We start from the raw sequence: 14917 nt of genomic DNA on the forward strand, positions 1-14917 counted from the left end.
CCTCTTTTTTGCAAGTTTTAAAGCAATAAGTACAAGCAGCATGTTGCTATTTCAAAACAATTTTTTTTAAAATCTGGCCATCCACTGACCATGCCCTACTAGGGACATGTTTAAAGCCAGCCAAATCAATTTACGACCATCAAACCATATATTTTTGAGAACTAGGGTATTTTTGAAATATCACTATTTTATTGTCCAGAAAATAAGCAACTGCAGAAAAAACAAAACATGCTTTTATATTCAGCAGTAAACCCAGTGCCCTATTTTCAAATTGCCTTATATTGTTTTTTCCTAAACCGTAGTCAGCACATTGTTGTTTTTTTTCAAATATCTAATTTTTTTTAGGTAACTGAGGAGTGCAGTAGGGGATGGGAAGGGTATTATTAAATTTTCTCAAAGGGCTAGATTTGATGTATTTTTTGAATTTTTTTTATTACATTACATTAGGGTTCCCCAGCACAGCAATTACATAAATAAATAAATACCCACGTGCATGCTGACTGATTCCCAGGCGATGTCAGTAATGCATATCGAATGTATTGGGGCTCTATTAGAGCATTGTTACATTCGGTCTGACAGCTCAGGACCACACATTTTGGCCCCAGCTTTCAGGGGGAGACTAGACTGACCATGGTTAAATATCTGCCGGTGCCAAAACCCCATGTCATAGAGGATACGTCCTTGGTCTTCAAGGATGATTCAAGGCCACTACAGTTGTCCTTTAAAGGGGCTGTCTTCTTACCACCAGCCTGGTGAGATCACATGAGCTGGATGCTGTTATATTAGAATTTCTACTTTGACATTTAGAAAGAGAAACAAACCTTGTGAGAGCGTCATTGAGAAGTGAGAGGCAGAGCAGTTAGTTCCCTAAGCGTTGAGCTGTGACTGAGTTCTGATGAGATGAAAACGTTTTTCTCAGGCCATTAGCTACACGTGATGAATGATCACCTCCGATGAATTTTCCCAGCTGAAAGGGTTACATTTGCTTTACATAATACATAGTTAAATCTACAAAGTGTTAGATCTCACTGTTTAAACGAGCAGCACTGATGGAAAAAGACTGAAAGCGGAGTCGGATACCGGAGCACACATGGCATGTAGTGAGGGAGCAGAGCACGCATGCGTATGCACATACAGATGCACTGACATGCAGCGTTATAGCTCTCTGCATCCATTTTTTAAGATTTATTTAATGCCAACATTTTTCTCTGTATAGCAGAATTTCTCAATAAATTGTGTATAAAGTTTGTAGTGACTTTCAATTCAAATGAGTTCATTACAGCTATTGCAAATCTCATGGAAAATAGCACTACTTTACTAAACGTTAAAATCTTCAAACTATAATAAAGGGAAGGTTAAATGAAAGGGGGGTTGATCACAGGTGGTAAGCAGCTTTATTCCTTTATTAACCAATATACCATTTAAGAAATGCCCACCTGCTGTGGGCTACAATTCCTATTATACATGTTCTGCCGTTCACCAGTCCAGTGCATACTTTAATGAAGCAGTCTCTTAGTGACCAATAGAGCATTAATTGGGAACTGTCATATTCCAGTTTATCCCCGAACCAAATTCTTGCCTCTTTGCACTACATTAAACATGTTTCTTTCACTTAAGTAGTCATTGCATTACTTCACTAAACAATAAGAGGAAACACTTAAGGGGATCTGTTGCTGCCAGAGCTTTTATTTTATCTTAATTGTATTCATGGAAAATATCTATAGCTTGTTTTTTTTTGTCAAATAGTGTTATTGATTCGGAGATTTGTGATTTAATGTGCTTAATTCTGTGACACTTGGTGGAAGAACTTCATGTCCTAAACTGCTCTCACCGCTATCCTGAGAAAAAAGGAAATTGAAGATTTTTATATTATAGAATTCTAGTATTTATGGTAAATAAACCTATATTTTGGGTTGTTTCTTGTTCTTGCCTTACAAATAACAGACCCTGATATAATTCTCCTGTGAGAAGGGTGTTTAGTACTCCTCTATAGTGAATAACCTTTTTAAAGGTGCTGTTCCACCCACTCCGAATGTAACCTTTTTGTAACTAAAGTCAGTAATTCTTAATTGTCATGTGACACTAAAGCATGCACAGATTCCATACAAACTGAAAAAAGTTCTTAAGGCGTTCAGTTTTGCTTTTATGTGATTAAACTCTTAAAATTCTAGATAGTGGAATTAGTGTTTTGTCTAAGTAGAATGGCACCTTTCAGCTATAACTAGTTAGTACACTTGTGAATCTGGATTTGATTGAAGTTCAAATTTAACTAAATTGGCATATTCCTCAATTTGTACAAACCTCTAAAAGGGAGGCAAAACGACCAGAAAGGAAGAGGCTACGAATTTTCATTCACATTTTGTGTGTTCATCTACTCTCTCAAACCCTCAATCACGCTCTTTAACACTCATTCACTCTCTGAATGTTTCCCTACCTTCTCTACCAGCCACTTCAGTGTCTCACAGCTCTGCTTCTTCTCTAGCATCTTCTTCGTCATCTTGTTCTTTGTTTTTCTCCACGGACATAACCTTCTGGTGAACTTCCGCAAAAATGATAGAGCTTATGAGGACATCCTCTCCCCAGATTGGAGAATTTTGTTTGAAGATAACCCCCCTGAACGTACTCAAAATGGCTGACCTTCCTGTGACGAGCCCTTCTCCAGATTGGAGGATGTCAAAGGAACCTCCAGCATTTTTGCGGAAGTTCCCCAGGAGGTCATGTCTGTGGAGATGTGAATGAAGAGAGAAGAACAAGAAGGCGAATCAGAAGATGAAGAGGATTCTAGAAAAGAAGCAGAGCTCTGAGACGAGGAAGCGGTCGGTTCAGAGCGTAGAAAGACATTCAGAGAGTGTGAGAGTGAATGTGGGTGTCCAACAACAAACACATTTTGTTTCCCAAAGTAAAAGTCCCTGATTTTCATCCAAAACAAATAGGCAGAAAACGGAATTTGTTGTCCAGAAACAAATGGGCCAAAATTACATTAAGTACAAAAGCACAAATTTTGATGGTCAAAAAATAGTAACCTTTTTGCTAGGTAACAAAATATTTAGTGCCCTTCAACTAAAATCAATAGATTATATATTTAATTTCTCATTGATTTTACTACCTGAGTTTTGTATTCCCTTCTGTGTCTTTAAAAAGTATCTTACGCCTACATGTATTTACTGTACTATTTCATAATTTTTTTTATGGTTCTTTTGAGTGTTGTAAATATATTTAAATTGCATAATGTTTAATATTTAATTACCGTTAATTATCAATGTGTTGGAAGCTGTAGACTTAAGGCTATTTTCCCCCCCGAAACAGAATTTGATAAAACATATGCCTGAGCAAACACAGTTGAATGCCCTGGCCAAACTCAAAGGGGATTACGCCAGTCTGTCTGAGCCGGAACAGTTTGGTGTTGTGGTGAGTACCATATGCTTATCTTCACCCCATATTTTAATATAACTGGATTGTCATTTTCCTGTTTAAAATGAGTTGTCACTTGGTAAAATTGCATTTGTGTCAAACTGAATAGGTTTAATAGAGGATAAAGGACATGTAAATCCACTCCAATACCAGACAGCTTTTTATAGCCGTGTGATAAAAGGTGTTGAGATATACAGTATTATCAGTGCTAATTCCCATAAATGCTTTTCAGCTAAAAGGTCACAGTGAATACGATTTATGCACAGCTGTATTTTTGAAATGACGTCATTATGACTGGGAAAATGTGCAGAAGGAAAGTTCTAATAAATTAGTTGGTAAATGTACTGCGGGTAGTCCCAAGGAAAGATGATCCTTATTTATCATGTGATGTGAATAATAATCATTAAGGCTTACCTGTCAGAAGGGTAAACATTTACCTGGCCAGCCACTGTTAAGATTTGTAAAATGATTTTCTGAGCTTAAGACATATTTCACATCCATGCATGTGAATGATCAACCTTACCTGATCAGATAGAGACTTGTTGGAGTTTTATATGAAGCTGTTTATTTAGTCCCTAGATAATTTACGGCTATGTGTGCAGTATAAAAATACAAAGGGGGAGGTGATATGCCCAATATTGTGTGATTTTCCTAGTCGTCGTTGGAAGCAGGTGAGATAAAAGGTTTGAAGGTACATTCTACCCAAACTTTTGACATTGTCTTGAGCTCAGAGGAGTCTTTGTCTTGACTTTGTGCTGAACTGAGAGAAGTCTTTGTCTTGAGCTGAGAGGAGCCTCCACTGAACTGAATGGTACAGATTAACACACTGGTTTTCCAGGCTTGCTCTTCTGCCATATAGAGATGCTGCCTTTAGGAGGTGTGTGTTTGAAGTTACTGAACTCTTACTCCGTTTTTTATGTCTGTCTTTTATCTAAGGAGCTTTGCTGCCAGAAATCTCCAAGAAACTTACAGTTCTTATCAGGGGATTTTTTTTTCCTTGTACATCTTTTGACAACACATATTTCACTTTGGGGTGTTATTGGTTAATATCTTGATACATAACTGCTGCATCCATCCCAACCTCCTTCACAAGAGAAGTTAGCCTCACTGGTTAACTTTCTGGTCATCTACAGTTCATAACTTGGAAACATTTGTATTGCAGAGGTTATTTTTTTGTAGATCCCAAATATGATTCACAAAAAGTAGATATTCGTAATTATATTCCACGCTTTCTTTTTTTTAAAAAAGTAACAGATTATCTGTCGTGATTAAAAAAAAAAAAAAATCTCCTGTCTTTAATCAGATGAGCAACGTGAAGAAGCTGATTCCACGACTCAACTCCATTTTATTTCGTCTTCAATTTGAGGAGCAAGTAAACAACATCAAACCTGATATTATGGCTGTCAGCGAAGCATGTGAGGAGATAAAGAAAAGTAAAAGCTTTGCTAAGTTACTGGAGATTGTGTTACTTATAGGAAACTACATGAACGCTGGCTCTCGTAACGCACAAACATTCGGTTTTGAACTGAACTCTCTTTGCAAAGTAAGTCATGTTGTGCTCTTCATTTACCTCCATTTATAGATCATGACAATAACTGTTTTTACGATGGCATACATACATACATATGTGCATTTACATTGTCTAAACAGTGATGTTTCACAAAAAACAAGCAGTTATCTAGGTAAGTCACAAATATATCATTCACTTTCTTTACAAAATGAAGGACTGCTTGTCATCTATAACACTGACCATCAACTTTGCCTTATACAGGGCAGGTTTACAGGATAAACTCAAAGGTGTTGGCCCTTTATGATGCATAGTTAAGGTGGGGGGTTGAAATGTTCTCATACAAACCTGTTTACTTAATAGCCCTTGAATTCCATGACTGTACACTTAATTTGATGATATGTCTCGGATGATATTCGATTGTTTCAATTAAGGATGGATCATGGATACACAGAGGATGTAGGTTTACCAGATTTATCAAGCAGTGCTTATTTGAAACAAGTTACCGTAAACCACTAGGTATGTAAGTATTTGAAGTGATTACATGAAGGGTTTTTTTTCTTTGAAATAAAATGCTGTAGTGAAAATGTCTAGGGCTGAAACAACTAATCGATAATGAAAATCGATTTTATAGACTATAAGATGAGGGTTTTTTCAGAGCAAATGCTCTGAAAGTACCCTAGTCTTATAATCCGACCTTAAATAGAGGTCGGATAATAACACTAAGATCTAGATCCCCCACAGTGCTGCAGGGGACCTGAATCCTCCTCTCTAGCAACCGGTGGGCGTCTGTGCGATGCGCGCAGATAACCTCCGCTACTGCCCTTCCCTTCTGCTGGGGCTTCTATGATGGAGCACTGGCGTCACATGACCTTCCGGTGCTCAGTTATAGAAGGTCTAGCGAATGTGACGGCCAGTGGTGGAGGTTTACCGACTGCCCCCACCAGGGAGTATTGGAGGGGGGTGTAAGGTATATCAGGGAGCATACTGGCTTATAGGAGGTATAAGACATATCTAGGGGCAGTATGGCATATCAGGGGGCACAGTGACATATATAGGGGGATATAAGGCAAATAAGGGGGGCACAGTGGCATAGGGGGATATAAGGCATATAAGGGGGCAGAGTGGCATAGAGGTAGGTATAAGGCATATAAGGGGGGAGAGTGGCATATAGGGAGGTATAAGGCATTGGGGGCACATTGGCATATAGTGGGTATAAGGCATATCTGGGGGGGTGTAAGGCCTATCAGGGAGGCACCGTGGTATACAGGGGTATAAGGCATAGCAGGGGCTATTAGACATATCTGGGGCACAGTGGCATATGAAGGAGGCAGATTGGCATATAGGAGGTATAAGGCAAGCATTAGGTCTGATGTGCATAACTGGTGGGCAGGTTGGCAAATAAAAGGAAATAAAAACAAGAAATGCATTTTTATTAAATATGGAAAAATAGTTTACATATGAATTAAAACCTAGTTTATGAAATATTGTGTTTGGGTTCTGGTACCTTTTAAAATATAGCTTTTATTATTATGTCAGTAAAATAAGAAGGGAATAAGAGAAATGCCATTGTGATAGCGATAAAAGGGTTAATGACATGTTAATGTAATTTTAAGTTTTTTATTCTGATGTTTTTAACACCCAGTTTGTTCATTACATTATTTTAAATAAATTAAAAATGTGCATATTTTTTTATTTATCCGGTTAATCGAAGAAATAATCGGCCTACTAATCGATTATAAAAATAATCGCTAGTTGCAGCCCTAAAAATGTCTCAGGTAGCAGAATCACAGATCAAAATAAATGCTACAAAATTCAGATTAAATCAGTAGACTCAGTGACCTATACAAGAACGAGTGTAAACGGTGCTGTTTACATCAATTTCACACCCTGTCTGTATTATTAAATAGCCGTGTGTGTGCTGGGCAGAACAATCTAAGAACCAAGGGAATGCATGAAAACATGGAGATGTAGTGCTGTGTTCAGACAAACTTAGGTGGAAAAAAGCTTTTATTGCAGACAGGAGTAAATACTCCTTTCTAGAGTCTCTAACATAAAGGTGATGAGCATCTTTATGTTATGTAATTTATTTGTTGTCACAGCACACACTAATAATTTAATTCGTAAGTGCATGTGTTGTCTTTTGGTAAGATTCAGTATTTGGCCCCTGTCCTGTAAATGTCTTATAAACCATTATCCTACCCGACACAAGTGTTTTCATTTTGTCAGAAGGTTGGGTGAGAGTTTTAGCTTCCTGACCTTGTTACCCATTATGAATGGCCAAGACTGGTGCGCTTCTCCTGATAGAAAGGCTGAGCCTTATACAGTTATAATTTTATAATTAAGTCAGCACAATGACTTTAAATAACTCATTCATTATGCATTATGCAGTGCCAGCTCAGGCTCCTCCAGGAGACTAAAGATCCACCATTTACCCTCCCAACACGCTCGATCTGCATCCATCATCCCCAAGATCTCAACAGTTATCCAGATTTCCCTTGCTACAATCAAGGCATCCTCACCCAAGCAGCCCCCCAATCTATTTTCCCCTCAACCACCCAGTAGATTATAAACTCACAAGAGCAGAGTCCTTGTTCATCTGTAGTAATATGTCTTAACATGTTCATGTTATTATGTATTTTCAGGCAGCCTTTACATAGAGGTGATGCTATTTTGTGCTTGTGTTGTGTGTGGTGGAAGGTGCAGTGTTAACTGTATTTCTATTTACTTGTTTTTACTTGTCTTTATTGTACACATAGCCCATTATCTGACTCTCATCACCTATTGCCCTTTTGACTCAGATTTCCTTTAGGTCTTGGAACAATGATCCTATAGCAGCGATCGCAGTATTTAATTATCTCTCTGAAATGTGATTAATGCAGTGTGTCAATGCTTTTTACATTGACTGCATTGATCCAATCTCATGCAATATGCTGTAGGAAACCTTTGTAACCATGATAGATTAAAAAGTTTAGAGAGTTTAAGAAACAGACGTAAAATGAATATTTCACTATTTGCTAATCGCAAACATTGTAAATCAATCAGCCACTTTTTGGCATTAAAGTGACCATTGCCACACAAACATCATAGATGAGCTTAACCCATCCCTGCTGTTCCTTCTATGCAGGAACAAGGGTTATGGTAATTTTCCTGTTTACTAGGCATGTGTGGGTAATATTTGCTGCAGGGCTACATTAAAATCACCCCTGCTTTGCATAATGTGTTATTTATCTACTTATTATAAGCTTCTCTGGTTAATGATTCCATCTTGTCTCCCTCCCCTAGACATCTATAAGTGTTACATAAGATGTTGCTGAGTTTGGACTTTTGAGGTTGATAAAATGCGCATTAGATTATCTCCTTCCAAATTTAAAAAGCATACGAGTTTTAGAATGAGACCATTCCTAGATTATCCATAAATTGAAAGGAAACTAAAACTATTGTCCCCCTATAACTTTTCAGACACTATGTAGTTTTCATCTGTTAAACTTCTATGTTAACCCATTTTTTTCTTTTTACTATGCCATCATATAACATATTTCCACCTTTGCAGCTGACTTTTTTAAGCAAGGGTCAAAAGAAGTTGAGTGCAGTCAAACTTGCAATATAAAAGTTTATTCCAGCCCTAGACATGGGGCAAAACGATTTGCCACATAAGGCCATGCTACCTTTTTGAGAATTTACTTCAGGAACCGTTTGACCATCCTGATGTCATTCGTCATTAGTATTGCAATAGAGCTTTATGTTTATATATAAAAATCTACTAGGCCTGGCCATCTGTTAACATGCTTTACCTAATTTAAAACATGAAAGTTTTCAACAAGGCTTTACATCACAATCCCCATTGTGGTTGTCTGATTAAACTTCCTGGCAAACCTGTTGAAGGAACAGTATGGTAATGGTAACACCCTTACCATTGAACAATCCATAAAAAGTACTTTTAATGTGTTTTTCCAAGATGGGAAAATAAAAATAAAGCACTTCATACAGGATGGGCTTTCCTGCAGAAGCTGCCCTCCTCCATGATCCGATGGTTCTTGTCATGGATTGTTTGCTTGAAGCAGTCAGTCGGTTGCAGGAAACTGCTCCCTCTGAAAGCAATGGTAACACTTTCCACACATGTGCACTGGGGTCTGAACAGACATCTGAACACAGGGTTCCCCGAGCAAGTGCTGGACCTGACCGGAGGTGAGGGTATCAGGTGCAGGGAGATGTATTTGGCTGGATAACCATGTGTTTTCCCTGGTGCATTGACAAGCCATTTGTCAATACATTATTGTCCTAATGAGATAAGTGTTTCCCCCAATGTAACAACACACAGAGAAAGAATTGTCAATGACTGTCGTCAATCAGAAACAATGAGAAGCTTGTGCTTTGTTTCTCATGGTCATAACGTTGTAGAGAGCTTATGGAAATGTATTTGTGTTAAATTCTCTTAGCAAAATAGAGTGTTGAACAATTGGTTGCTACAGAGAAAGTAGCAGCAATTAAAAGACAAATAGCATTGCTTTTATTGTGTTTTATATAATGCGGCGTCTGTTCCCACACATTTAATCCCCCCCTTTTATACTGTGGGAGGGATAGAGGGGGGAAAGGTAGCAATCTGAATTATGGCTGTAGGGTGCTGTAATTATCACACCTTTGGCTTGTTAGCTACTTGTCTGCTAAAGTCAGGGAAGTTGGAAGAAAAGAAAACTTACCGGCTATACTGAATAGTGATGAGTTCTACCAATTTTATTTTTTTGGACTTTCTCTTCACCCATCACCCCGCACAGATATCAGGTTTGTTCTTTAGACTATAAAATATGGCTGATAGGCTGCATCACATCTTCTGTCTGCTTGAAAATGTGCTTGTTATATAGACCCCCTCCAAGTGCTCCATATATATATATATATATTCCATAACACGACAAAAACAGTAGCTGATAAAAGCAAAATAGCACGTTCAGTGTGACATTGATTGCAAGTTACACGTCTAAATATACCGATAATGTAGTAGATGCCGTAGTTAAATGCATTATGCAATCCATATAAGCGTTTTTTATTTTATTTTATTTTTTTATACGCTCACGTTGTCCATCTTGGGCAATAACTAACATATGCTTTTGCAAGCTCTCTGTCTGGTAGCATTAGTTGCCGTAGACTATAAGCTCTACAGGACAGAGAACAATTTTCCTAATGTATTCAAACCTGCTGTACTCAACCCAAAATGCCTGTAGACTGTATTTTGTTGTAACTGCATCTATTGTGCCTCTCTGATGTATTTGTTATAAATTATAGCATTGTCTTGTAAGTCATGGCTCACAGTCATGGCTCACAGGTCTCTGAGAACATCCGAGCTCTTCACTAATCGCATTTGGGTTACCCGCACTTAACTGTTTTTTTTTTTTTTATTCATGATAAAGTCTAGCTTCTCTCGTTTACAAATATAAGGAGTCCAAAGAAATGGATTTATATATATATATATATATATATATATATATATATATGTGTGTGTGTGTGTGTGTAACCCTTTTTTGGACTAACCTTGGTACAGCTTGGTAGTGCCATGGAGACCTTGGCCTGTGGCACTGTAAAAGCTGGTTTCCAGCTTGGTTACCATATTAGTGATAGCAGGTAGTCCTGAGCCTCTGCAAATTGTTTGGAAAGATTGGGGATCTAATGACGCAGTGCCTCCACTTAGCTGGGATATCTGAAGCTTTCAGAGATATTACCCACTAAGAAAATAACTCTAACTAATAACAATAGCAAAAGAAAAAAACAAGGCAGACACAGTAGAAACCTTTTTCACAAGAGGAATGACATCCACTAAATATATTGTAGCAAACTATACTTTATGTGATATTAGAACATCAGTAATTATAAACTACGTAAGCACACAGCTCTTAACCTAACATTTATACAGAATGCAATAGCACAATTTAGACAATAATGCCCACTTTCACAATACCCCCTCACAAAAGTGTAGCTTGTGTCCAATTTGCAGATTCCCCAGGGAAACGGTGGTGCACTTAGGTGGGGCCCTTCAATGTAGTAGATGGTATTATCTTGGTATAACAGGTTAGGATGACACCAAAACTTTATGAAAGAAACTGGTAACAACTCACACGTCCCAGGGTCTGTTCTTTTGAAGAGAGTAGGTATTTTTTACCAAGTGTTGAGGCTGGATTCAACTCCAACAACCACTAATTCATGCTTGACTAAACTTAGCTTCTTCTGCCCCAGTGTGCTTCAGAGTTTTAATCTCTGGGGCACAGATATGCCGTAAGCCTGGCTGAGATTCTTCAGGGTATCTGTACAGAACATCACTCCTGGCTCCTCTTCTTCAGGTCCTCAATCTCTAAAATGGATGCCTTGACCCTCCCTTTCCTTTCCAAAAATCCCAAGTGATTGGCTTACACAGATGTTCATAATACTGGCTGATGGACAGTCAGTCTGCTATATCTAGAACTCTGTGGTGCATAGTTCATCACCATGGCAACTGGAGGAGTTCTAGTGCCAGGGCAACATCTATAATATATTATTGGACACACAAATGAAAGTTTTGTTGGTTTCTCAATTTTTGCTTTGCCCATGTCTGCCCCAGGGGCTGAGGCAGCTTGCCCACTAGGTCAGATTTAAAAAAAAAAAAATAACGTCTTGTGTGCTAGAGAAGTAGACTGCATTTGGTTAATGAATCTTTGGGTGATGAGGTGGAAGGTAGGGGCCTGAGGTGAATAAAGGGAGGCTCAAAGGGTAAATGTGGACAGAGGAGAGTTAGGTGACAGTGCTAGGGGAGGCTGAAGAGGCAGTTGGGTGTGAGGGGACATATGGAAGTCAGAGGGCAGATGGTTGCTGAAGTGAGCAGTGGGAGCTACCTGTAGTGGCATATAGGGGGCTGAAGAGGGCATTTGGAGGTCAGGGGTAGATGTTAGGCGCTGAAGCTGGTTGGTAAAGGTAGGGATACGGGTGCTGAAGCCTGCAGGTGGATAAATGAGGAAACGGGGGAGATATTTTGCTAAAGCGGTTGAAGAGGCACTTGGGGGCTGTAATGGCTGAATAGAGAAGTTGCAGAGAGGAGAGAAAGACCGAGCCTAAAGGGGACAGTTGGAAGCAGAGGGGTCAGATGAGAGACTGAGGTTGGCTGGAGGGTGCAGTTGATGGGGTGAGTTGTCCGATGGGGACTGATGTGGCTCGAGAGGACAGTTTTAGTGGCGAGATATCAGGAGGCAGTTGGGGATGAGTGGGTATATGAGGGATCAAAGTGTAAGTGGAGTGCTGGGGTGGCTAAAGGGGCAGTGAGGGTGAGAGTTGTGGGGACTGAGTGGTGGGACACCTCCCTACTTTATAGTTTATAATTTGAGTCTATTCATATGTTAAAAAAAGGAATTTCAAACTTAATTTCTTGCTTAAACAGAAAAATGCAGAAATTAAATCTGCTCCCCCATGTGCTCTTGCCAGCATATTGATGATATCACAAATTACATCATTAAACGAGAAATTAAGTTTAGTATTTTCCCAGGGGGGGGGTGATACACACATGCACACACACTTTGTGGACTTTGTCATTTTGGTACGATGATGTGAGTGACTTCTGCTTCATTCTCTGAATGTTGATGAAGATGCTCAGTATTTCTCACATCAAAATAAACAAAGATCTTTACGTTTTTAAAGTCTGTAAAGTGTTTATGCTGTGTGTGATATTTAATCACAGGCAAATCAGTGCTTCTTTGTAGCTTTGCTAATCTTAGGATGTTATGACCTTAAATGGGTGCTTAGGGAACAGGATACCAATTGTCCTTGTGGTAACTAGAAACATAAGGATACCTAATGAGAAATTATGTCTCTGCTATTGTTTGTGCACAAATGATTGTTTTACCTTGTAGAGCATGTCTCCTATCGGCGCTAAAGCATGAACAACAAGGAGGATAAACCAAGAGATTTGAATCTGAGATGTTCCTTTGTATTTTTCTTTTGTATTTAAATCCTTTTTTTTATTTTAGTCTGAAGCATTTCTTTGCTCTACTTAATCATTGGGTCAATTCGTGAACCTCAGATGCTTACATTTTTTTCTGAATGGACTGGTGGAACATTTGGCTTAAATGTAGGCATATATTTCCATTAAATCTAACTAGTGCCTGTAGACAGCTGAGAAAATCAATGGTTCATTTGTGGGAAATTAGGTATAAAAATTGAAGAAATGGGGAAGTCGACTGAATGTGCTAGCCCAGAACTAACCCACTTGTGAAGTCTTGATATGCAGTTGTATCTTATTTAATCTTTTAAATTATATTTGTTACATATAACATATTAGATAGGGGTTACTTTATAAGGCTTCTGCTATGTGGGCTCTTACAGCTTTAATGCAGTTTTGCCTTGGAAGGGTCACCCTGTCCATCTGCCGTTTTGAGCAGCATATAATAGTCATGGAGCTTGGTGACTTCTCCTCAGCAGGTTCCTTCAACCATTTAGTCATAGGTCAGTATCTGAACGCATCCGCTAATATACATCTAGGAACAAGCAACTCTTTCATGTGTCTATAGCAAGAAATGAGATATATTCTTCAAATTCACAATGTGTTATGGAGAACCAGCCCAAGTGAGCTTCTTAGGCAAGTATAGCTTGTCTATCTGCCTTTAAGCTCATCTGCAGCTACACTCTTTACTTGCAGCAGAAGTTACATGTTTTTTAAAATGCACATACAAGACTTTCATTAAAAAGCAAAACCTCCCGTTTACAGTTAATTGCAAAAGGCCTCCTCTAAACATCTGATCTCTGCTAACATGCAGTCACCCCCCCATTTAAACTCCCATAAAAATAAAAACAATAAAAACATTTAATGTTTGAATGCAAGGAACACTCCAGTCCATTCTAATGCTAAACAAAGGAAGAATTCAGGGCATACCCAGCAAATACCAAAAATCACTTATCTAAGGCATAAACATTGGAGATTCCGTCACACTATGCGGCTGAATGTTGGTTAGCCCACCACTACATCAAAGTATCCCAACCTTGGCCTGTGGCACTGTGAAAATAAAAGGCGCTTACCCCACAAGATGCTATGCCCTTGCAAAAAGCGTGGAGCAGGTTGTGTAGTGAAGAACTGCTAGCTCTACATTAGAGATAGAAAAGATGGATATTTTCTGTCGAAAAGACAGTGACATCCAGCGACGGAAGCGACGCAGTCAGCAAACCACACTGCACCCTAAAATACAACAAATATGTGGGGAGTAGATCTGGCCGACCAGGAATCCTCAAATATACACAATCATTTGAGAAAAAGGAGCACATAAGTGTGTCAAAATGGTGGCATGGAGATGCTGTGTCCAAATGCTCCTAATATCCTGTGGATATTTCGCTCACTATTAATGTTACAAACCCAGCATACTAAAGGTAAAAAACCTAAACATTTCAAACAAAAATGTACACTCTTAATATTTACCCAATAATTGCCAGACATATATAACAATTATATGTAAATGAGGTTTACAAAATCAAATCACTTTGGTGTGTAGCATTGTGGGGTGTTTTTGGCAACTTAACCATTTGGGGAAAAAATAATTTTAACTTTATTAAAATATATTATATATTAAATATATTTCTTAGAATATATTTTGAACAAAAAAATGGTAAAAATGGCGAAAAGGCTCTGGTAACCTGGGTAGGGGTGTACTCCCCTATCACAAAGGGGTTAAAGTTCTTTGTGGAAGCTCTCAAGGCCATTAAAAAAGGGACAGCAAAACATGATGAAGACCTTTTGCGGTCTACAGTTTCCTTGTTCGGGTGATGATGAGGTCTATAGCGAGCTCACCACAGGTACAAAAATTCTGTCTTACACCTAGATTACGTTTTTATTTTCTTTCCTGTTGTGTGAACTCTGTATACTTAATTTTTAAGGACAGCTTTTTCACTGTTATTGTATCCCTTATGGGATATTAATACAGTTAATGTGTTTTATGTTCTGTTTACACAGATTTAAATATCCCTACAATATATAGCTGCAGCGATAATGTGTGTACC

At 38.5% G+C, this 14917-nt stretch overlaps 1 protein-coding gene across 3 annotated transcripts in view; it reads left to right on the top strand.

Moving 5' to 3' along the window:
* DIAPH3 (diaphanous related formin 3) overlaps positions 1–14917 on the top strand; it is a 276383-nt gene that overhangs the window by 151762 nt on the left and 109704 nt on the right. For all 3 annotated transcript variants that reach the window (XM_053455426.1, XM_053455428.1, XM_053455427.1), the window contains 2 exons: positions 3307–3408; positions 4715–4954. In XM_053455426.1, the coding sequence (XP_053311401.1) occupies positions 3307–3408; positions 4715–4954 (342 nt within the window). The remainder of the gene's footprint in view (positions 1–3306; positions 3409–4714; positions 4955–14917) is intronic.

Source organism: Spea bombifrons, chromosome 2 (genome assembly GCF_027358695.1).
Source record: "Spea bombifrons isolate aSpeBom1 chromosome 2, aSpeBom1.2.pri, whole genome shotgun sequence".
Classification (NCBI taxonomy): Eukaryota; Metazoa; Chordata; class Amphibia; order Anura; family Pelobatidae; genus Spea; species Spea bombifrons.